The sequence below is a fragment of the Molossus molossus genome, unplaced genomic scaffold (assembly GCF_014108415.1).
Source record: "Molossus molossus isolate mMolMol1 unplaced genomic scaffold, mMolMol1.p scaffold_m16_p_12, whole genome shotgun sequence".
Taxonomy (NCBI): Eukaryota; Metazoa; Chordata; class Mammalia; order Chiroptera; family Molossidae; genus Molossus; species Molossus molossus.
The window spans coordinates 13,480,030-13,503,969 of NW_023425347.1; the positions used below are offsets into that span (position 1 = coordinate 13,480,030).

General features: G+C 48.7%; 1 protein-coding gene across 4 annotated transcripts; it reads left to right on the plus strand.

Annotated features, from left to right (window-relative positions):
• The first annotated feature begins 1,420 nt into the window (after positions 1–1,420).
• On the plus strand, positions 1,421–22,483 carry TFAP2A (transcription factor AP-2 alpha). Of its 4 annotated transcripts, none has more exons than XM_036255943.1 (7): positions 1,421–1,551; positions 10,520–10,954; positions 14,011–14,062; positions 16,150–16,381; positions 18,254–18,372; positions 20,284–20,425; positions 22,150–22,438. In XM_036255943.1, the coding sequence occupies exons 1-7, from the start codon at positions 1,519–1,521 to the stop codon at positions 22,436–22,438; spliced, it is 1,302 nt and encodes a 433-aa protein (XP_036111836.1). In that variant the 5' UTR covers positions 1,421–1,518. The 4 variants fall into 4 exon arrangements, with proteins under 4 accessions (XP_036111836.1, XP_036111835.1, XP_036111838.1 ...); XM_036255942.1 differs by lacking the exon at positions 1,421–1,551 and adding an exon at positions 5,789–5,894 and having other exon boundaries at positions 22,150–22,483; XM_036255945.1 differs by lacking the exon at positions 1,421–1,551 and adding an exon at positions 5,789–5,894 and having other exon boundaries at positions 22,154–22,328.
• Positions 22,484–23,940: the final 1,457 nt, after the last annotated feature.

A 23,940-nucleotide genomic window follows, 5' to 3' on the forward strand; every position in this document is an offset into this window, starting at 1 on the left:
TCCAAGATAATTTCAAATCAACGACAGAATCGGCACCGGCATGGAAGTCCCTCAGTCCAGGGAAGATTAAAATGTCTAGGCGACACGGTGACTACTTGGAGAGACACCATCATACCACCCCTAGGAACGCACGGAGGGTGCACGACCATCTGGGCAGGCACCAACACAGGGTTAGAAAGGGAAGGTCTTGGTGTGGGGACAGATCTCTCCTTCTCAGGACGGAACTGACCTTTACACACATTTGTCTGACGTGTGAAACTATTTGAAACCGGTTCTTTGTTCATCTATCAGTCCCCGCGATGGCGGCCCAGGAGGGTAACTGGGCCTGTCCCAGACGTCTCAGGCCCAGTGCCTGGACAGTTGGACTTCTTGGCTGTCGAGATGTAGCTGGCACGGTTGCGCGGCGAACGCAGCCGGAGGCTAAGCTCCTCACCCTGGTCTCCCTCCCAGCCAGGTGTGGTTCCTGCTGGGGAGGTGAGCTCCCCGGGAGCCCCAAATCCTGTGGCTTCTTTTAAAGCTCCCTTCTAATTAGAAACAGCGGTGAAATCACTTGAGTGATTTTATCTGTCATGGGAAAGCAAACCCCAGCCCAAACCTCAGTTGCCCATCCCAGAACCACCAACGCCCCCATTCTCTCTTTAAAAAGTTTTTAGTGGAAAAGATAAAGAGCTGGGAAGCCGTAGAGAAGTGGGGGAAGGGGTGGGAAATTGTAAAAGTAGGAAAAGAGGGTGGGCCTTAAATAGAAGTATACGTGTATGAGTGTGCAAGTGTGTGCGTGTGTTTGGCTCTGCGGTGGGAGGAGACTAAACCTAGAAGCCAGAAATGAAGCAGAATCGGGAACCTCTTCACCTACTGCAAACACTTTGATCTGGGATCCGACGCTGAAGCAGCCCTGGGGGTGGCAAACTCGGATCCGCGAGGCCCGGGCCTTTCTTGAAACTCTTGGGCCAGTGGTGAGGGTGGGGCGGGGATCTGCCCCACCGCGTGCATCCAGGTGCGCGAGACCTATCCGGACTGGCCCTATCTTCGGGCCTTGCACTCCCCCTTTCATCCATCCCGGAGTCACTCTCAGCCCCAAAGTTTCGAGGGGGATGGGAGCCATGGGAAGAGAGTGTAGATGCCCCCATTGCTTGAGTTCGAAAACACAGCCTCTCACCCTCGCATCACGCCTAGCACACCCCGGCAGACAGTCTGCCTTGGTTCCCAAGTCAGGGACTGACCGGGAAAGCGGGTTGGGGCTGTTGGGAAAAGCTGGAGCTGATGGCGAGATTGCCGTGGCTATAAATCCATCACTTCCCAGGTCAGCTCGGTGAGGCTCAGGGACTGGGGCTGGCGGAGTGAATTCCTGGGCTAGCGCGCATGCGTCGGCAGGTAGCAACCCAGCTCTTTATGACCAGGTGAGATGTTGGTGAGCAGGTAAAAAAGGAGGATTTGCCTAAGCGATTCCAGGGAGCGGGCCCAGTCGAGCCCTACAGCCCATGCCCGGCGGGGACCCGTCGCCAGGAGAGCCGAGCCGCGATGTCCATACTTGCCAAAATGGGGGACTGGCAGGTACGGGGGTTTGCCTGGGCTGGGGCCGAGTTGGGCGGGGGTGGAACGGGGGAGGGGGCCGGGAGGGGGGAAGGCAGAGAGGAAGAGTCTTGGCCCAGGGCAGCAGAGTCGTAGGTGAGGCGCGCCTGGCAGTGCCCTGGAGAGTTCCTAGGAGAGAAAGAGGACAGGAAAATGCGCGCAGGCGGCAGCCGCGGCGCTGGGGGCAACACGCGCTGCCGGCGGGCTGGGCGCTGGGGAAAGTCCGGCGCACGCTCCACCAGTGGCCCCCGGGGTCACTTGTAATTTGCGATACAGCCCCCCCACCCCCCAGCAGAAACTGGGGTGGATGTCTAATACAGGAGGAGGGAGGGCGCAGGGCGGGGACTGCGGTGCGCCATGAGGAGGGTTCTCTGCTCTCTTCACCTTCGATCTTGCCCCAGACCCCAGGGCTTCGCGTGAAGTGGGGTTCTGGTGCATTTGTCTCTCCTTGTGTCTTCAAGTATTGGGGACCTAGAGGGTGTAGCAAATGGAAAGGGGTCCAGATGGAAGGGTCGCGAGGTGAGCATGTTCCTTTGGGAAATACTTAAAAGAGTTTGCTCAAACTTTAGCTTCTCACTCGGTCCGCTTCCTGAAGCCAGTTTTCACCGCTTTGGCTACTGATGGGGGTGACTGGATTTGGGAGGGGGGTGTTGAATGGTGGGCGGTGAGGCAGAAACTCTAAAATTTTCCGAAATCAGCGCCTGCCAAACTTGGTCCTGCTAGGCCGCGGGCACCGCAAGGCTAACTAGGCTCCGGATCCTGCCCGCCCTGGACCACGGACCCCGAACGCGGCCACCGGACCATTCCTACAGAGCTGTCCTTCTAACTTCCGGACGTTTGATCCATGGGAACCAGGGCGGCTCTGACTAGATTGGTGAGGGTAGCAGCCTCTCTCCTGTTGCCGATTTCATAATGGGAACCCCAGGGCCCTTTTTTCCGTCCCAGCAAAGCAAGGCCTAGTTAGGGCGAGGTTCCATGTGCCTAAAAGTCTGTGGGTCGATTCGAACCAAAAGCCCCATTCTTCCAAAGAAAAGTCCAGGCCTAGTTCCTTCTGGGATGAGTTCTTTCGCTTCAGATTTGGGCCAGTAAAAGTAAAGTTCAGGTAAGTCTCGTCTTCACTGCATTCACTGGATTTGGAGAACGAAAGTCATTTTACAAAATTAATTTTTTTCCTTATACTTAGTTTTTTTTTTCTAATCAAATCCCCAACCCTCCTGGTAAATCTCACTAAATAAAATTTGGTCCCCGAAGTTAGACTAACTTTGAGTTTAAGTATGCAAATCTCACACCAAACACAAATCCTGGGAATGCACACCTCTCTCCCTCTTGTCCCTGTGGGCCTCAGGGCCCTTCATTCTCTTCTTTGGAGGGTGAAGACTAGGGAATTCTTTGGCGGAGGTGTTTGGGTTTCCTCCTCAAGCCTGAAGAACTTTGTTACAGAATTCCTCGGTGGTAAGAAGGCGCTGGGAGCCGGGCTAGGCCTCCAGTGGGCCCAGCTATGGTTCGGAAGCAGTAAGACTACAGCCTGAAGGGGAAAGGAGTGAACCCTGGGCCTGGCTCCTGTGGGCTCACAGTTTGGCAAGTGGTGGAAGCCAGGATCTTGAATGGGGCGCTGAGCATTTGGGGTCAGGAGGAGTGAGATGCTCTGGGGTTGGCCAGTTGGGTTCTTGGGTCCTACTGGGTGGTGACAATCAGAGAAAATAGTCATTCTGGTCTCTCGGCGTCTCTTTGTTTCTCTCGGTACCTCTCTCTCACACAGAGACTTGTTCTTCCCCTGACGCTCTCTCCACGCCCCCAAATCTGGCCTGGACCCCCGACCCCTAACCCTAGGCCTGGCGCTGCCGTCCTGGGGCTCCGGCGCGGCCGGAGCATTGACATGCAAACAAGCGACTTGTCGTGGTAATGACGCTCCCACTAACGCGGGCTCGGCTGGCTCCCAGGGCGACCCGGGTGCTTGCCCCGGCCTTTCTTCGGTGCCCATAACACTGGCGGCGGCGCTGAGCCCGCAGGCCCCAATCTGCACCTCAAAGGCGTCCTCGGCGGGAATACAACAACAGTTTAGCAGCCCTGGAGGGTGCGGAGCCGGAGATCTGCAGGGCGCGGGGCAGCAAGAGGGGCTGGGTGAAGATGAAGAGCCTATGCCTTCCTCAGTCCTCAAACTGAAAGAAAGAAAGCGAAACTTAAAGAGTTCCCTTAAACACGCTGTGGCGACGTCTAGGGGTGGAAAAATCCATGCTCCCAGGCCTGGGGTTTGGCCTACAGATCACGCTCTGCGTCAGTCCTCCCAGCTGCCCATCTCTTTACTTCAAGCCGCTGTGTTGGGCGGCGAGCCCCGGAGAAGCCCCAAAGGGTGCATGGTGCTAGCACTAGAGCTGACCCTTTCCTGGGTGGAGTACGATGAGGAGCCTCAAGCTGGGCTAAGTCAAAAGACTATGCTAGTGTTCTGGTGGGTGAGGGTGGGGGGAGCGCAGGGAGCGCCCAAGAGTGGGAAGGGAGGCCCTCCGGGTCTAGATCTCCCTTCTAGTTCTAGTCTTCTAACTTTTGGGGGGGCCTTTGGCCTACTCTGCCTGGCTTGGGAAATTTGTTGCGGTCGTCTGGAGTGAGAACTGTCCTTTCACAGGCTTGCGGGGAGGGGTCCTCTCTCCTTTTGCCTTCTTTCCACCTGTTAGGGAAAGCTCTGATTTTCAACAGCCTCTACCCCACTTTGAAGACACTATGGAAATCTGGGAGACTTGGAGATTTTCAAGAAACAGGCCCAGAGGGAATCAGTAGAGCAGCTCTGAGGCAGGCCTACTGTTATGGGGGGAGTTTTCAGTGTTCAAGTGGGAGAAAGACAGAAACTTTTTTTTTGTGGAGACCAAATGAAGAAGCTCAGCCAGAGAAATGAACTATTCTGTATGTCTAGTATCACGTCTTTGTTTTTCCTTTCTTCCTTAAAATTTTTGCTAAAATAGAAGAAAAAATATAACGCCCCAGTCGGGTGAGCGGCCCCTGTGCAGAGTGGGAAAGCCTAGACTGGCCAACCTGGACGAGGGATGGCTGCCCAGTCTCTGGGTCCGCCTCAGTGGGGCACTATGTCGCGCGAGCGCGCCTGCCTTAGTAACATCACCAAATCATGAAGGAACTCTCCCTGCTTTAATTAAAAAGGGGAATCTTGGGAAAACTGGAGCAGATTAACACAGCGAAGAGTTGGTTCCCAGCGACTTATTTTGATGCATGCACGACACAATGAACACATGTCAGTATTTTAGCTCAACTCCAGAAGCGGCTGTGAGTCTCTACAGGAGTTCTGTATCCTTGTCCACATCACACCTAGAAAACCCTTAGCCTAAATACCACGTTATCACTCGGCCCTAGCTTCATACAAACGAGAGGGAAATCATTTAACTTCTAGAGCTGTCAAGTAACCTCTTCAGGGTACAATTTTTATTTTACACGCGGCAATTAAAGAATCGCAAACCCCAGCCGAGCGACTGGGGCCGTTTGGCAAAATCTCCATCCTGGGGGTAAAGCGCAAAGCCAATAAAACTCCCAAAGCTCTGTGGCCCGAAGCGGAGGATCTCTTGTTGGGCAAAAATCCTGGAGTGACTTCGCCGATCTTGGTTTGGTGGTTATATTTAATTGCGAAGAGGATAATTTCTAATAAAATTGGACAGGGCCGAAAGGACAGCGCTGTTATTGGCAGCAGGGGTGGGGGAGAGGTGCTGAAAGCCTGGCCTGGGGCGCGGCCGCTCGGCCTGTGCGCAGTACCCGGCCTTTGCGCCGGGCTTCTCCCTCTAGGAGGGGACTGAGAAGAGGAGTGGGGAGGAATTGGAGGGGGGCGGGGTGGGGGGCAGGGGCGTGAGGCGGGGCTCAGGGAGACTTCAAGGGCTCACAGACAGGCGTGCGCTCTAGGAGCAAGTTCGCGGCTCCAAGAGGTCTTTATACCTGGGTCGGAGCGGCCGGCTGCAGATTGTGGTGCTGGCGAGCAATTGGACTATTGTTGATATGCTAATGAGGCGATTAGGCTGTTGGTAAAGAGCTGGAAAAGGGAAAAGTTTCTACCATTAGAGGGAGATCTCCGAGCGCACACGGGAGCTCTTTCCCTTCTCGCCTCCTCCTCCTCCTCCTCACCCTCCTCCTCCTCGCCCTCCTCCTCCCCCTTTCTGCCCTCCTCCTCCTCTCCCTCCTCCTCCTCCTCCGCTCACCGTCGCAGCCGGCACTTTGCGCTTACCCAGAGAGTAGCTGCACTTGGGTGCGAGGCAGAGAGGGGGCAAATCCGTTCACGCCGATCCATGAAAATGCTTTGGAAACTGACGGATAATATCAAGTACGAGGACTGCGAGGTAAGCGCGGCGCCGGCTCAGTTATCCTTGCGGCCTCAGGGTCCGAGCTCTACCCTCCCGCACCTCCTCTTTTCGCAGCCAGCTGAGAAATGCGGGTGGGACAAACTTTCTCCCGCGCAGCGCCCGCCTCTCCGATTCGCCTGAAGAATGCAGGGGAGAGGCTGGAGAGGGAAGATGTAGACGCTCCCCTTTTCATTTGCCCCCTTCGAAGCCTGTGCCCCACTTTCCCCCTCTTTCTGACCAACATTGTCTGTGCCTAAGAGTAGAGAGAAGAGAGACAAGTATGGGTTTTTGAAGCAATTGCTGGCAATTGGGCACGCGCCTGTGCATTCTGCGTGTCTCTCTAGCGAGATTCTGGGAGCCCAAGTCACCAGGAAGAGAAAGGAAAGAGAAAACCTTTTACCTTCTTTAACTTCCTCTCTGATCCCTAATGTTTATTTATCTATTCCTCCCCCAACCTTTTTTTTTTTTAAGGCTCATTTCTATTTGGACAAGGGGGCCCTACACTTCGCTCTAAGATGGGTTGTATTTCCCTTTTAGCGGGTTTAATTTGAGAGCACTCATTTCCCAAACTGCTGCGGGGCCCGCTCCAGGTACACTCTGTTATTCAAGAAGTTCTACGCCGCTTCTTTCTCTGAACCACTTGGTTGGCGCATCAATGGGGTGGGGGTGGGGGGTGGGGGACTGCGCGGCACGGAGCTTCCTGGCCCCGGGGACCCCACACATCTGCCCCTGCAACCGACCGGTAGTAGGCTGCGTAACCGTGGGAATCCTTACGAGGCTGCACGCGACCTCCGGTGCGGTAGCCCGTGGGGCCGATAGAGCGCATCTCATTGGAACCCATTTAAACACCCAGGGTCCCGGGAGTTCGGTTTCTTGGGGCAGCCGGGGAAGCCCCGGCACCACCGGTCCGCCTGCGGGAGGCGTTGAGACCCGGCCTGGTGGCCGCTGCTCCTGCCACCCTTACAACCCCCCCCCCTCCATGAGTCGATGAGTCACGGGAAGGGGAGGGGGAGGGGGACCGCGGCCGGAGATTACCTAAATAAATAGGTGGCAGTCCCGGCTTCTGCTATTTTTTTCTTTCATTATTTTTGGCATTTGGAGCTGGGAATGTCAGGCGTGGAGGTCTGTGAGGGCTCAGCGGCAAGGGGCTTGTCTTCGCTTGAAATCGGAAACTGGGTTTATGTGAACGTTGTATCACCGGTCTCCCTTTCCCCTGTCTGTAGACTATTTTAAATCTCTCCCCTTTCCCGGGCCCTCTTTTCGCTCTTCCCATCCCCATGGGGCACGGGGTGACATCCCACGGGGACGAGCTCTTCTCTGGGGTTCCTGTTGTGCGTGGTGCGGGGCGCAGACACCCCACGTCAGTCCAGCTGCATTGTTTTCAGTACGGGGGTGCCCTTTGCGTGCTAGGTGGGGTGAAACTCAGTCTTTAAGTCTCATAGGGTGAATTGCCCCGGCCCGGGCTGTGGCTGGAGGCTTGGTCATTCACTTTCCCAAAGGCCGAAACACAGCTCCCGGCGTTGAGTTCTGGGTCCTCGTGGTTCCAACCTCCGCGCGGCGCTAGGCGCCTGTGGGACCTAGGTGGGAGGCGATGAACTTGCACCCCCAGAGAGAGACCCTGTGGGGGCGCCTGTGAATGTGTGTGTCAGTGAGGCAAAAAAAAAAAAAAGAAAGAAAGAAAGAAAGAAAAATAAAAAGATGAGAAACGAGACGAGGAAGAAAACAGAGTGAAGGCTGTTTCAACAACTTTGACTGCGGTGGGCGAGCGCCGGAGCAGGGATTTCGGGTTTCCGAGCCGGCTTGGGGCTGTCTAATTATGTCGGGGCTCTGCAGGGACACGCAGGAGGCGAGGTGCCGCTTGTTCTGACAACCCGGCGGGCAGGCTGGCAGCGGCGGCAGCCTGGCCGCGCTGGGAGAGAAAGAGCCGTGTCATCCGGGGGGTGGGTGGGGGCGTCGGGCGGGAGTGGCCCAGCCAGTCGGACGGGTTTGAGCCGGGAGTCCGTGCCAGCGGCGTCCAGGCTGGGCAGCCTCGCGTCTCTGCGCGCCCCGGGCCGCGTCCCGGCTCCCCTCCCCGAGCCCCTGCCCCGGAGAGCTGAGGGCGGGGCGGCAGCTGCGGCAGAGTGCACCGCCCCGGGTGTTCGAGGGAAGCTCTTGCGGCGGCCGAGGCGAGGGTCGGTCCCGGGTGGGGCGCCGGGACATGGAGGAGCGGCGAGGCAGCAGGCCGCCGAGTCCGGAGTCCCAGGCCCGGCTGCCGAGCGGAGGAGCTCGCGGCCGGAGAGGGCGGGGAAGCACCTCCGGTGCCCAGAGCAGGATGAACGCCCGGACGCGGTCCCCGGTAGCTCCTGCCGGCGACACACGGCCCCCACGGTATCCCGAGGTCTGCTCCAGCCTTTTAGGTCCGATTGTCCTCGCTCGCTTCCTTTTCCCCCTCCCCCTCCCCTGCGGCCTCCCCCTCCGCGCTCTCCAACTCAGCCCCCTCCCCCTCCTCCCTCCCTCTTTCCCTCCCTTCCTCCTGTCGGGTTCTCCCTCCTTTCCTCCCTCCCCTCTTCCCACTCCGGGCCCCTCTCCCTCGCCCACACTTTCTTTCTCACACACGCACGCAGACACATTCTCCCTCTCTGCACTCTCTCCCTCTGTCTCCCTCTCTCCCTCTTTCTCTTTCACTTTTGCATGCCCTGCAACCTTTTAAAATGTTGCCCCTTCCCTGTGATTCGCCAGACGCTGCGCCGCGGCCCCCCGCGCGCTTGCCCGCTCCCTCTCTCGCCCGCTTTTTGTCTCTCGTGCTCCCTCTCCCCACCTCCGATTTGCTACACTGAGGCTCCCGTCAATGGACTGCATTGAGAGCCGGCTCCAGCGCGAGTTGCCTCTCCGCTTCACGCTCGATTTCCAGGCATTCTTCCCTTATTAAGTATTCGTGTAATATTAATAGTCATGAATATCTGCTATTAGGAGGCTCCAGGAACGCTGCCCAGCGCGGTTATTAGAAGCTCGAGCGAAGCCGCCGCTAAGAAAAGAGGGGAGACACGGATTAAGGAACACGCGCGCGCGCGCACACACACACACACACACATCCAGACACATACACACTTTTTCCTTTTTGGGGGCTTTTCATTTTCCAAGGAACTTTGAATCACAACCGATCACGGCAGGATAGAGACCGTGGGTTCGACCACCTGAAGGCGCCGCTCGAATCGGTGGTTCAAGTTCGGATGGACCAGAGCGGGGCTCCAGCGCTCGGGGGAGCGTCGGCGCGGTGACTGGAGTCGAGGGTGGCGCGGGGCTCCGGGCGCCTTTTGTGTGGGGCGTACTCGGGCGGCGGGGCAGCCGGGCTCTCCAGGCTTGCTTGTTTTTTCCACCCTGACTCGTTACCCCAGACTCTTCGCAGATGTTAGTTCACAGTTTTTCAGCTATGGTGAGTCCCATCCCCACCCCCATCCCTGTTTCCTTAGGAATTCTATTCTGTAAACCTGGTGCTGCGGAACTACGAGAGACCTCGGGTTTCAAGCCCAGGTTTCCATCAGGGTATCCCTTTCCATTTGCATTTCCCTCTTTCCTCTTTTCCATTCACAAATACCCCGGTCCCTGGTCGACATCTCCCGGCGCACAGACCTACCTCGCCGCTACTTCCCAAGGCGTGTTTCTCGCCACGTTCATCTTTCTTTCCTTGCGTCTTCACTTGTTCCTGAGATGTGCTCAACATTAGATGCTAAATCCGTTTGCAGAAAAAAACGCAGCCCGATATGCCCCCTACCCTAGGGGCCTGGGCTGAACCTCCGAGGGTTCGCATTCCCTGGAATCAACTCAGTTCGCTTGTTTTGCAAGCGAATTTCAGAGGAACAGAAAGTCAGGCATTTCTTCTGCCCTTTGGGGCTGGGGTGGAAGGGGCGGGGGCCTCCGCCCCGGGGTGCACCTTTCTCATTTTAACCCAATAGGGCTGAATCTTTCTATTTTAAACCTTGACTTGACGTCTCTGTCTCCCCATCCATATCATACATCGACCCTGTGGAGAAAAGGGCTCCTAACTGAGGAAAGGGAAAAGACTGACCTTCCCCCCCCCCCCATCCCCAACCTGCAGTTAAAACCTTCTTTAAGCTGATAATTTAAACGTGTGCTTTCGTTGTAGCCCCACTACAAAATGTTTCTATTTAAATAGTCATGAAATGCTAATAGTCTTTGAACGTGCATGATTTTTCCCTCCAAAGAAATGGAACAGGGTAAACAACACAGTTCAAATCCGGGGGGAAAGAAAAAGGCTGTTTCTACTGTTTAATATTTAGTAGGCATTTTAATTTTGCTTAAGGGAGGTTTCACGCCGCGGTTTATCGGACTTTATTCTGGGAGGCCCTGTTCTTCTACTTTTTTTTTTTTTTTTTAAAGAAACGGCTAAGGAGAGTCCCTTACGGCCCCACATTTGCACAGTCTAATTCCCTGCGTTTTTGGAAGGGCCCGTTTCACTTCTGGGTTATTTTCCGAGATGAACAACTTGGAGCTCATTTCTTTCTGCGGCCTGCCGACGGGAAGGGGCGGTTTCCCACGCAGTCTTGCGGAGTGAATTTAGTGTGGACAGCTATAACTCGACGCCTGATTTCTTGTTCTTTCCCTTTCTTCTCGCTCTCTTCTAGGACCGTCACGACGGCACCAGCAACGGGACGGCACGGTTGCCCCAACTGGGCACTGTAGGTCAATCTCCCTACACGAGCGCCCCGCCGCTGTCCCATACCCCCAATGCCGACTTCCAGCCCCCCTACTTCCCCCCGCCCTACCAGCCTATCTACCCCCAGTCGCAAGATCCTTACTCCCACGTCAACGACCCCTACAGCCTGAACCCCCTGCACGCCCAGCCGCAGCCGCAGCACCCGGGCTGGCCCGGCCAGAGGCAGAGCCAGGAATCTGGGCTCCTGCACACGCACCGGGGGCTGCCCCACCAGCTGTCGGGCCTGGATCCTCGCAGGGACTACCGACGGCACGAGGACCTCCTGCACGGCCCACACGGGCTTGGCTCAGGACTCGGAGACCTCCCGATCCACTCCTTACCTCACGCCATCGAGGACGTCCCGGTAAGAGGCCTCGCGGATGGCGCGAGAGGGAGTGCAGCCCCACGCCCTCCCGGAGAAGATGCCGGGGACGCAGAGCCGGTGGGCCCGGGTTTCCTCAGTGGTGTTTACTTTTTCAAAATTTCATTTTATTTTTTGGGCGGGCGCTTGAAGGACTCACGTACACAACCGAATTTTAAAAATTAAAAATAAGGTAAGAGTTCTGCCCTAGAACAATGGTTCCTGGAACTCCTTCAAACAATGCCTGTATTACCATTTCCACCAACACAAATAAATCAGACAAATGTCACAATATCTTCCCCTCTCCAAGACAGTAAACTGCTTCGATTGGGAGAGGATCTAATTCCACCGCTGAGTCTGGCGTGGGATTTCTCCCTGCCCTGAAAAAGATGTTAAATTCAACCGAAAGAGCTCATTAAATATCCTGTCAGTTTGAAAGAAAGTGTAAAAGACACTAAAAAAAAAAAAAAAATTTTTTTTACCGGATTTTACAAGCATTAGTGATATTTCAAAGTTATGTGTATCCCCTACCCTGATTAAGGAATAGTTAAGCAGCAAATCTGAGTAGAGGGACATTAAAATGCAGCCTTCTTCTCTTCCTAGGGGTGCTAAGTGCTGACCTCATAAATCATTAGCTAGGTTCCCAACGCCTATCAGAACCTGCTACACCCCATATTAAATTAAATGTTCTGAGACTATTGGGCAACATTACTTGAGTTTTAATTCAGTTATCAATAAATGTGGTTTAAAATGATCTCTTAATAAGCATGGTATTAGCACATTACTATTTACAATGCAAACCAGCTATTGATAATTTGAAAATACTTTCTGAAATTAAATTTAAACCAGCATCTCTGTTTCAATTCTACATATTTATGGTTTCCTCACAACCTTCCTGAAATGGAATTAGAACAAGCCAATAATTTTATTAAAGCTGTAAAGGCTCTATTAATGCTGCTTTTCTTTGGAGAGGAAATGTATCTGGATGTGATTTTTGCTAAAATGCTATTTCAAATTACTGCATCAAATATTGCAGCAATATGTCCGTTGACAGTTTAATGATTACTGCATTAGATTGCAAGGAAAATGGTCAGATGAACTTACCTGCTTGCTTGGTGAATTTAAAACTTTATTTAAGTTACATAGGAAAATAGAAAATTTATTACATCTCTCATTTAGCCCAGTTAATCACTGAAATTTGTTAGTTATGTTTAGCAGCCTTGCATGGAAAGCAGAAAAGTAGGAACTTGATCCAATGTGGGGTTTAGTAAGCATCGTGTGTGTGTGTGTGTGTGTGTGTGTGTGTGTGTGTATGTGTTGGAATATGTTTTTAGAAAGTGAAGGAAAAATGAGAGGAGCAGTAGTTGAGAAAAGAGCAATTAAAAAACAAACCTGGAAGTTGTGATCATTTTAGTTCTTCCCAAAGAGTCTCTGAATCCTTTCCCTAGCCTGGTCTTTGGAAATACTTGAATTGCAAAAATTTGGGACTACTGTGAATTAGAATTGCTCTACTTTGCAAAAATTCCAAAGTGGCTGGTGTGAATTCTTAACACCTGTATAGTCACTCTTTGTGGTGAAATTGGTCAGTAGGAGAAATTAACTGAAAGATCAAATAAAAACAAGGAAACCTAGTTGCTGCTTTCCCCCTCCCTTCCCAACCTTTTTAAGAAAAAAAATTATTTCAAAGGAATTTGGGTCAGGAAAAGGGTTGTTTTCAATTTTCCCATTGCTGCAACAGTTAATCTTTAATAAGAATGACTGCTAAATATTTAAGAAAATCAAATCGATGGTGAAAATTATTTAATCATTAATATCTCAGTGGGGTTTTAAACTTAACAGTCTTTCCTGTATGGACAAGGTCTAGAAATAACACAAATAAAAGTATTATGCCACACTACATTTACTTTATGAGTTTAGGGTGCATGCATAAAGGGATCATATTTCCCCATATAGTTAAAACACAAGAACTGCAGCAGTACTCATTTCGGAACATTTCTCAATTTAATTATACTTAAATCCAGAAGCACTTTAGGCAAGTTACAAATGAGAGCATTGAGTATAATAAAACCTGTAATAAAGCAACTTAGTACCATCCACCCGGAATCATTGCGATCAGGCACAATTAACAGGAGCATAAATCCAAGACAGAATGGAAAATGTTTGAATCAGTATTATTGTTGGACAAAGACTAGAGAAGGAAGTAATAGTTTTTTAAATGGTAATGCCTGTGTTTGGTAACGATTGCGAAATCTTCTATCTCAGCAGCCCTGGTGCTAATTTGTAAACACAGCCAGACATTATATTGCCTGTCAGTTTCTGCATTAGAAAACATGATTTCATTTTACTTTCTAATCACGTTTTGACTCTGGCACACACATATACCCATCCGTCTGCAAAAAAAAAAAGAAAGAAAGAAAGACCCCACCCCAACAAATCTGCTGTACAACAGGAAAACAACCTCAAAGGATTTTATTTTGTTTGTTTTTTTGTCATTCATATTTCTGATGTCCAATTTAGGCCATAGTCTTTTTAAAAAACATGATTTTCATTTTTCCATAAGTGAAGGTGTGTGTATACATTTGCTGTTTATCACACTACCTAAAACGTTTCCAGTATTCCCCTGTTACTCCCGCCTCTGTCATTTCTTTTGTGTTTCTCTGGCTTTTGCTGCCTGAACCCTGGAGTCACTAAAAGTCCGAAGCCACCGAGGCGCCAAAGTAATGCTAGGTGCATTTTAAAAGGTTGAACTGATTGTGAAAAAGATTAGGTGCTCCAAAACTTGATTTTAATTTCCAAAGAAAGTTTTATTCCCCACCCCCACTTCTTTCAACTGTGAATTATTTGCTGGGGGAGGAGAAATTGGCCATGGGTGTGCAGTGAAACCTCTTGAGTTGCAAAGCTCCAAATTCCAATAAGCCAAGATGAGATGTTTATATATAAATGTCACTATAAGGGGGGAATTTTGATTCTACACCTTCCCCTCCCCCATCTTGCATGGAATATTCATTTCCTTTTGTTTTGATTATATACTTACATCCATGTGTATCCTTTTGTTGCAGCATGTAGAAGACCCGGGTATTAACATCCCAGATCAAACTGTAATTAAGAAAGGTAAGCCATTTCCTTTTGCATTCCAAGCATGTCCTTACAGGCAGAGTGCTATGTAAAAGAACTTGCACTTGCAGGGCTGTATTTATTTTTTTCAAATATGATTTTCCTGAAGGCTCAGAATTAGCAAATAGGCATGGAACAGCAATGCTTAAATTATTGGCTTTCAGTAGGCTAGCAATGGCAACAGGCTAGCTTTGTTCTGATTCATGATTTGACCATTTAATTTAGTTTAATGATATCTGGACAAACACATAAAATGTGTAATAGTTGAACTGATTTGGAAGTGGCATTTCAATTTTGAGATGTTTTAATAGTTTGGTTAATCCATTGTGTGAGTGGCCAGGAGTGTTAAGAAATGCAATATGCTAAAAGAGTGCAAATAATTTACTATTAATATAAGGGCAGATGATAAAAAGACATAGCACTTCTTAGCAGAAGGAAAAAAAAAACTCTCCATGTTTTTCAATTTAATTTCTCATTAGCTCTTTAAGGGTTTTTAAACTTTGTGAATTAGGTTAACAAAAATTTGGCTTTTGGTTAAAATTAGCATCTTGAAGATGTCAGGATTGTTAGCATAATAGTTCATAGCAAAAGCTGTTGGAAAGTGTCTAGTGATTTGGATGGATTTGTAATTTGTATTGTATTTAGTGAGTAGAAATAAAGTTTACTGGATTAAATGCTATTCACAGCAGCTTTTTGTTGTTGTTATGGTGGCAATGTTACATTTCAGGATTCTAGGCACCACCAGAGGACGATGCTATATAAAACTGTTCTCATTTCTAACCCCAATCAGTATATTGTTAGCTAGTTTAAAGTTTCATTTTTGCGTCTGTGAAGTCTTTGTCACATCAAATTAGATGTGCAAGGGATAAATCTTAAGAGATGCTCTTTCCAAGTCGACATGATAATTGGCTCTTTTATTAGTAATCTCTCAAGAGTTCGTTTAACTCCTATTGTCTCTATTAGCCTCCCCAGAGCTATTAATGTCACAAGTGATCTATCCAAAACTAGGGCCCCCCACCTCCCTATACATTTAGAGTATCACCATTAAAGAGGGAGGAGTGCAGGGATAAGAATGTATGCATATTATTATATATGTCTCCATGTGGAATTTTAAAATACAAATGAATACTGTACTTAAATGTTTGTGATCTGAATTATATCGGTGTTGAGAAATGTAACGTTATACACTTTCTGCTGGACTTGAAATTTTTTTCTAACTATGGTGGGCCCAACAATGAAGAGCTAATTATTTTAACTAGTAATATATCCCCCTCCTCACCCCCCTCCCAAAGAAGACGCTTAAGCAGAGGATAACTATTTGCTCAACAAAAGGACAACATTACTAGAATTCTGTGGTAGACCTGTTATTTTCTTCCTTCCAGTACAAAATGGGGCTTGAAATGGTTCTCCAAAACTCGAGTCTTTCTCAAAACTAAACATAGAAAAGGGCCTATTTATCAAAAGGATGGAGAGTGTGGTGTGTGACAACAGACCACTTCCCAGATTGGTGCCTTAACTGAAAATGCTCGCTTACAGGCTGATTTGCCATCTAAAATCTGGGTTGATCTTAATGATAGGTCCATTAAGTAATATCCCACCAATACTTAACCCCTCACTCCACAAAACTCCTAAGTACACGTAGTTTGCTTGCGCTTGGTTTGCAAACGTAACCCCCTCCCCTGCACCCTAAGCCCGTGCTCGAGCACCTCGTCTGGGACCCACTTTCCTCGGATGCTGAGATCTCAGAGGGTGTCACAGTTTCACCCCCATCTCTAGGCAGCACCCCTGAGGCTAAAAGGAAAGGGTCCAGGCAGAAGCACAGGCCTGGCTGGCGGGGCTGGGTGGGGACACCTCCAGGCCCAGGGGTGAGGCGCGCCGAGGCAGTCTTGATCCCTAGGACGGCACAGAGCTCGGACTAGGGCAGGAGGTGGGAAAAAGAGCCATGGAATTTTCAGGGCTGGAAGAAAAGTGGGGGTCGCAGCGCAAGTCTGGGCGCCTGCCCTGGCCAGGGAAGACAGTCGTGTCCGGCAGGACTTGGGAGGGATCCTCGGCGCCCACACACGGCCTCCGGTCTGTCTCCGCAGGCCCCGTATCCCTGTCCAAGTCCAACAGCAACGCCGTCTCCGCCATCCCCATTAACAAGGACAACCTCTTCGGTGGCGTCGTGAACCCCAACGAAGTCTTCTGTTCAGTTCCGGGTCGCCTCTCACTCCTCAGCTCCACCTCGAAGTACAAGGTCACGGTGGCGGAAGTACAGCGGCGCCTCTCACCGCCCGAGTGTCTCAACGCTTCGCTGCTGGGCGGAGTGCTGCGGAGGTGAGGCCCAGCGCGGCCCTACCCTCACCGCCCCGCGGCCGGGGGAGACACTGCGCCTGCGCCGGAGCGGCTACGCAAACGGGCCTCGCGCGGCTGCCCTCCCTTCGCCGGAAAGGAAAGGGGCGGGGAGAAGGCGTGGAACTGTGTGGGTGGGAACTGGAGGCGGGGCGAGGCGGGGCGCGCCGGCCCTCTCCACCGCCTTCCGGCGCGGGGGTGGGGTTCTGGCGCGCGCCCGGGTGGGAAGCGGCAGCGCGCTCACTTGGCCATCCGGCCCCTCCCTTCCCGTACCGCGCGCACGCGCAGCTTGCTTCGCGGTGAGCTCAGTCCCGGCTGCTGCAGCCGCGGGGCGCCGTGCAGCTGCTTTTTACCTCCTTGCGCACACCTTCCCGGCCCCGGAAACTTCCTCCCGGGCTCCTCACTTTTCCTTACCTCCGTGTAGGGTCTCCGACGGTAACCCGTCGTTCCTTGAATAGGATTTTAAGTATAAGATAGTGGCTTTCTCTTGAGTCCGCACGCCATGCCCGCTGGTCATTGCCACCTCGGCCAGACGGTGACTCCCCGTGCCCCAGGCACTCGCATTAATGCTTGCGGGAGACAGCGGCCCTGATGTGCGCCAGCAGCATGCAAGGCACGTTTAAGTGTATTATGTCTAGTCGCTACCGACGAATGCAGGTTACATACATGGCCTCACCTCCGCGAGGTCGGAATGATTGATTTCGTAGATAAGATTTTATAAGGGTCAGTGAGGTGAAGCATCATCCCTCAGGGCAGTTTTCTCCCTCTTGTGGGCTTCTTCCGCCTGGGGTTCCACCCAATGTTGTGAGTGGTGGGTCCTGTGTTGAACTTTCCCGGATACTTTCTTCTTCCTTAAAAAAAAAAGTAAGAAAAAGACCCAAACTTTATCCTTTTGATATTCATTTATTTACCTGAGACTTTTAGTTCTCCTCTGATGGATATACCCCATACAAAGCCTATAAAACCGGTCTTGGAAGGTTTTAACATCAGCTATTTTAATCTTTTCTTCCTCCTTCACAGTCACTTTGCTGTCCCTTTGTAATCTTTCACTGTCACAGATCTGAATCTGCCCTCTGCCTTTTCCTCCCCTTCCCCCACCCCCAATATTGGAGACTGTTTACCTAGGGGAGTATAATCTAATCCACACAATTAAAGAGCACTTGAGTAGGGAATAAAATCTGAAATTAATTAATTTGCTGTTTTATTTAAACAATTTATCTTAACCACTTTCTGATTATGGAAGTCTATTTAGACATCTATTTAGAACTGCCTCCATTGTCTCTGAAATCAGTGAAATTTTTAAAGGCCCATATCAGCTTTTGACATTTCTAGTTAGGCTGGTGACATGGCATGTAAACAGTTGGTGAAATGAATTCCCCATTGGGGCTGAAGCCAGAGCAAGAAATGTGAGAGTGATGATAACTTTGGTTACTCTGTACAACCTAACAGCAGATCTTACAAAGACAATTTAAAGACCCCATTGGGATTTATGTGATTGTAACAACAGGGAAAATATACAGTGATCAGTTGAACTAAAAAAATACCTCAAACCCTAGAGGTGAGAACTGTTTTTGTTTGTGGTTCTTCTTTAGAGAATTGGGAAATCAAAACCTTCCAACCTGCCATAGTAGTTGCAATAATAACTGAACACAGAGGATGCTTTACAGTTTAATAAACATTTATCTCCTATGATCTTTCTGTACCATTCCTTCCTAGATTTCCCTCCCTTAAATATCTTGGGACCTTGATTCTTAATTTTTAAAAGCACGTTTTAGGAAGTTGTCAAAATGACTATAATATGATACAGAGCAACCCAATGTTTTCTAAATTCCTTTCTCGCCTATATTTGTGAAACAGGGCGAAGTCTAAAAATGGAGGAAGATCTTTAAGAGAAAAGCTGGACAAAATAGGATTAAATCTACCAGCAGGGAGACGTAAAGCTGCCAATGTCACCCTGCTCACATCACTAGTGGAGGGTAAGCGAGTCTACTTGCTAACTAAAGGCAACTTTCTTCTGGGGAAATGGATAATACTAAGTGGCCAGATGTTTGGTTGTATTTTGTGTCAATTGGGCAGTTTTCTTTTTTTCCAGAGAATGAAGCAGGAAGTGAATGGAATTCTTGCATGTCAAAAAACTATCTGCATTTATTCCTATACTCCTTTCCTCTGCCACAAAATTACACCTCCCTAGCCCAATTCTGACCTAAACAATGTGAAAATTTAAGAACTGCATATTCTCCAAGTTCCTGTCTCCCTTATAGAGCTCAGCAGTAAATCACTTAAGGTATTCTGACATCTGCATTTGAGAAATGCATGACCATTACTTCCTGAATTAATTTGGGAATCTTTGACCTGCATCCTGATTTAAGACCATCCTGAAAGCTCAGGGTTATATACCCTTTTCATTTTTGTTTTCCAAACATATGCTCCCTTATCTCTCCTTTAATTGTGCTTCTTTACTTGGAGGAGAAAAAAGTGAGTGATTTTAGACTGAATTGTTTGGATAGGAAAAGAAAAGAGGAATGTGAGAATTGCGAAAAGTTTCTCCTGGTAGTTTTAAACACACACACATGCATGCATGCACACACACATACATGCTTCCAAACCCCTCAAAACAAAAGCCAACCCTGTCCTCACTCCCTGTTCTAGATGCACTGTCACTAGAATTTTCTCATATTCCTGCTTCCTCTAGATTTCTAAGTTTTTCTGATACTAAATTGGCTTATGTTTGAGTGTGTTGGAATTAATGCATATAGCTTGCTTGCATTTTCCTTTGTGTTCTGTTGAAAATGCCTTATGGCTATAGGGAAAAAGTCATTTAAATTATCAGGCAGATTTCAAAACTGCCATTTATATTTAAAGAAGGCATTTTATCTTATTTACATCTTGTATTTGAGAAGATACGATACAGTTGACTTCGATTTCTAGCTTTGTAAATCACTAAAAATGTTTAAAACCATACATTTGAGGAGGAACTCTATGAACCATTTGTTAATGGTGTCAAAGATGATAATAATACAACTTTTAAATAACAAGCATTTGTTCAGTGCCAAAAATTATCTATAGTAGCATTATACTCATTATATTAAAAATAACACCAATACATAGGGAACCCTTCATACATACACCAAAATAAATACATGCAAAGAAAATGTTAGTAGTGGGTTCGGGTGTAGTGTGAGAGTGTGTATGGGTTTTGGGGTTGAGTCCTGTAGCAGGGAGGCAGTTTCTGGAGAACTGTTATTGTTTGTGATCCGCTCCATTTTATGGAAACAAGCTCTGCGGAGAGGGCTTTGATGCTCTAATTGGCGCATGCGTTCTTCCGGAGCTGGAGCTAATGGCAGGAAGCCCTGCAGTAAAAACCAACTGGTTCAGGAAATTAAAACCAAAGATTCGAAAATCAACAACACAGACAGACTCAGTGGAGTGACCCTCAAATCCTTTTGGTTAATCGGTTTGGATGAACAGATAATTATATGCGATCAAGTTAAAATGTAAACCCTTAGTTGTTACCTTGCAGAAAAGCTCAAGGAGTAATTATGAATACCATTTATGAATGTGTTGATAGGTATGAGGTTGGAATACAAGAAACATTTTTAAGGAGAAGTTGGGAAAATGGTGTCGGGAGGGGGGGGATGAGATTGGAGGGTAGTGGATGGGATTTACATTTTCAAATCATCTTGGCCTTCTAGGATAAGTGGCCATTTTTCCTGATAACTACATCCACCAGATCCTACAGAGAAGGAAATAAAATGCCTGAAATGAGAAAACAAGTATTTTGTGTTTCCTTCAACATCTGGTTTAAGAAAATAAGGGAGTTGGGAGGAAGTTTTGATCCCAACTCTACATTCTCTTGCACTCGCCTCCCTCCTCTCACCTCTTGCCAGGAGAAGCCGTCCACCTAGCCAGGGACTTTGGGTATGTGTGTGAAACCGAATTTCCTGCCAAAGCAGTAGCTGAATTTCTCAACCGACAACATTCCGATCCCAATGAGCAAGTGACAAGAAAAAACATGCTCCTGGCTACAAAGTAAGGCGTTTACCTCTTCGGGGTCTCTGTGTCTCATTGTGAAAAGAAACAAAAATCAAAGTCTTATTTTGCTGTCACTTTCCTATTCTTTTCCTTTTGTGTAGATCAGTTTTGTTGTCAATCAGTTTTGTTGTAAATATTGAAATCACAACACAATTTGATAAACCATAATCTATTTTAAAAGGGAGATACAAGGAGGATTGTTTGTGCATTTCCATCTTTTCTCTCTTTTGCCTTACCTTCCCATTTAAAAAAAATGTGTAGGGGGTGGGGTGGTAGGGGGGATAGTAGGGGTTTGACAGAAGCTGAGTGTGGATTTGTGACTGTTGTTTCAGAAAGACACCCTTAAAGGGGTAACAGTCTTGCCTATATAAGTTTTTGTTTTGCCTCGGTCAGTTTTTGTCTTCCATCAGTGTTTTCCAAGGGCAAGAATTAAGTAGTGGCCTGCAAAATGTGTAAGCCAGAAGCTGTCCTAGTTTTAACCCTAATCCCTTATCCCATTTCTTCCCTTTCTTTCTCCTCCCTCCTGGAAAGTCTCTCTCTCTCTCTCTCTCTCTCTCTCTCTCTCACACACACACACACACACACACACACACACACCCCACAAGTTTTAGCCTACAGGCAAGATGTCAAGTAGGTTTCAAAATGGCCCCAAGTTATATTCCCATGGATGCCTGGGTTGAATAGCCTTTCCAGGTGGTGTGTGAAAAGAAAAGGGCTATCTTGATAGGTTTTCTGGAAATAAAAAAGCTTGTTTGGAAGCCCTTAATTATCAAAGTCCATGTCACAGGAGAGCATGGAACCAGAGGGCAGAGGCTGAGGCCTCAGGTAGGACAGTTTCTGGCCTGGGGACATCAGCTGTCCTTGGGGAAGGCAGGCTGCCTCTGCTCCCCATTCTCCCTTCTCCCCAACTCCACCCCCAAGGCCCTAGCTAGTTCTTATTTCCCAGATTCTGAGACAGGCTTCCAGTGTGCAGGCCTCATCTGCCTGTATTTCAACTTTTTCTCTTCCCTTAGGTTTGTCAGCATGCCCATATTCACAATTTCCCTAGAAAGTTTTATTTTATTTCAATATATGGGAAAAGCTGTGGTATAGGAAAATGAAATGTCTCTTTTCCCCAAAACCACTCTGAATATCCCCAAGTAACAGGTTTTTCATGCCTTTTTAAAAAAGGCAAAATAATGCCAAGAAAAGTTTTGCCTTTCTGTTCACATGCAACTGATTTGAAGGTGAATGAGCAGACTTCATCCCACAGATTGCTGCTGAGGTCTCTTGAGATCAGAGCAGAGGGTCTCTAGAATATTTTCACCAGGACAGCTGGTGGAGAGGCTTGTGTTTGACTCAGTGTCCCTCTTACTCGCCTTTGTTTCTCTTCTCATGTGTGAAATGTTTTCCCGTGTCTAGGATGTTTGGTGTGAGCAAGAGAGGAGGGGGTTAGAAGCTGGTGCAGCTGAGAGGAGGGTGAGGATTGGGAGGGGGTGGGGAGAGAGAATTAGTGGAGTATTTAGGGAAGGAGAGATGTTTTAGTGGACACTGCTGGATCTCCCAGCCTGTAGCCACTGCCAGTCTGTCTCTGGGGCCGGGGTGTTGGGTCAGCTCAGTGTCGGCTGGATCCCTGCAGAGGTAACTGCAGGAAGGTTCTCTTTCTTGCTGGTGCTGCCACAGGGGAGTCTCATGTCGCTCTTTCTCTCTCTCTCTCTCTCTCTGCTTCACTTGTGCTGCAGACAGATATGCAAAGAGTTCACAGACCTGCTGGCTCAGGACCGATCTCCCCTGGGGAACTCGCGGCCCAACCCCATCCTGGAGCCCGGCATCCAGAGCTGCTTGACCCACTTCAACCTCATCTCCCACGGCTTCGGCAGCCCGGCGGTGTGCGCCGCGGTCACGGCCCTGCAGAACTATCTCACCGAGGCCCTCAAGGCCATGGACAAAATGTACCTCAGCAACAACCCCAACAGCCACACGGACAACAGCGCCAAAAGCAGTGACAAAGAGGAGAAACACAGAAAGTGAGGCTCTCCTCCCGCCCTGCCCCCTCCCATGCCTCGCCAGCCCCCCCACCCCCAAGCGCCCACCCACTCAGCCTTCCCCCCACCGACCACCACCGGCAGGTGACAGCTCCGGGATCAGCAACCCCCACTGCTGCTACTGCTGCTGCTGTTGATGCCGCTGCCACCGCCGCCGCCGCCGCCTTCGGTCCCCTGGTCTGGGAGCCTCGGGGACCGCTCTCCCCGTCAGCGGGGCCGCGCCTGCTGACTCGGGCCCTGCCTCTACTTCCCCGTCGGCACCGACCCCCTTCGCCCTCATGTGGAGCCTAAGAGAACAGAACAGGCCGTGAAGCCAGCAAAGAAAAGTTCTGTCTGAGTTTGTGAACCTTTTTTTAAAATAATAATAATAAAAAAAAAACCCACAAATCAACAACGGCAACAACAAAAAATTTAAAACTTTTTTTTCTAAAAAAAGAACGTAAAAGTTAAAAAAAAATTATATGAGCTTCATGGGACTGAATCACCACCTTCCCTTACATTCTTCAGTTCAGATTGTAGCCATACTATTTAAAAAAAAAAAAAAAAGGCAAAAAGGATAATGACATTTTTATCAGTATTGTGAATAAACTTGAACACAAATACACGAAGTTCCATGTCATGTCTCAGTTGTAGAAGTTTTTCTCCTCTTCAAGGTAAAGCGACCAACTTGAACTTTCTCTGGCAACACGATTCAGTTATATAAGGGAATCAGTGTTCATGTCTCTGTATATATTTATTTATGTGTAATTTAATGGGAAGTGTAAATATGGTGAGTCTGTTTTAAGCCTTTTTTTTTTTTTTTTTTTTTTAATTTATCTGGTGATCTCGTTTACCTCTTGTTTAGTGGGTTTTGAATCTTCCCTATTAGTTCTTCATGTGGTTCATGGTTATTTAGAAATTCAAGGTTTGGGGGGATTCTTATTTTCCTCTGGGATTCATGAATTTAGCATGTTAAAGATGACAATGAAACAACTGAACAAATACAAAACAAATAAAGTAAAACTTTATATAAAATTAGAATTACATTTAACTTTTCATTGAACTGAAAGAAAAATTGATATTGGACCCTGGAAAAATTTTTAAACTTGAGTGGTTTCATGACCCTTCTATGTATTGTAGGGAGGGGAAAAAAGTTGATTTTATTCCACGGTCCTCCCTTTTAAAAGCATCACTTGAGCAATAAATGAGTATTGTCTTTAAACCAAGGGTTAGGGATTTTTCCTCTCTTTCTCTCTTTTTGTTCAAAGAACTTCAAACATTTGGGACCACCTGGTATTCTGTATTTTCACTGGCCATTTTGGAAGCAGTTCTAGTTGTATTGTATTGAGTTGTGCTGGCAGTAGTTTCCATGCCTGTCAATGTATCATAGTCCTTTGTTGCCCAGATAAATAAATATTTGATACGCTTTATGTCGATTTTTTTTTATTCAGTGGCTGTCTTTACCCAGGCGTATTTTTGTTCTTGGCAGTATTTTTTATTCAGTATGGT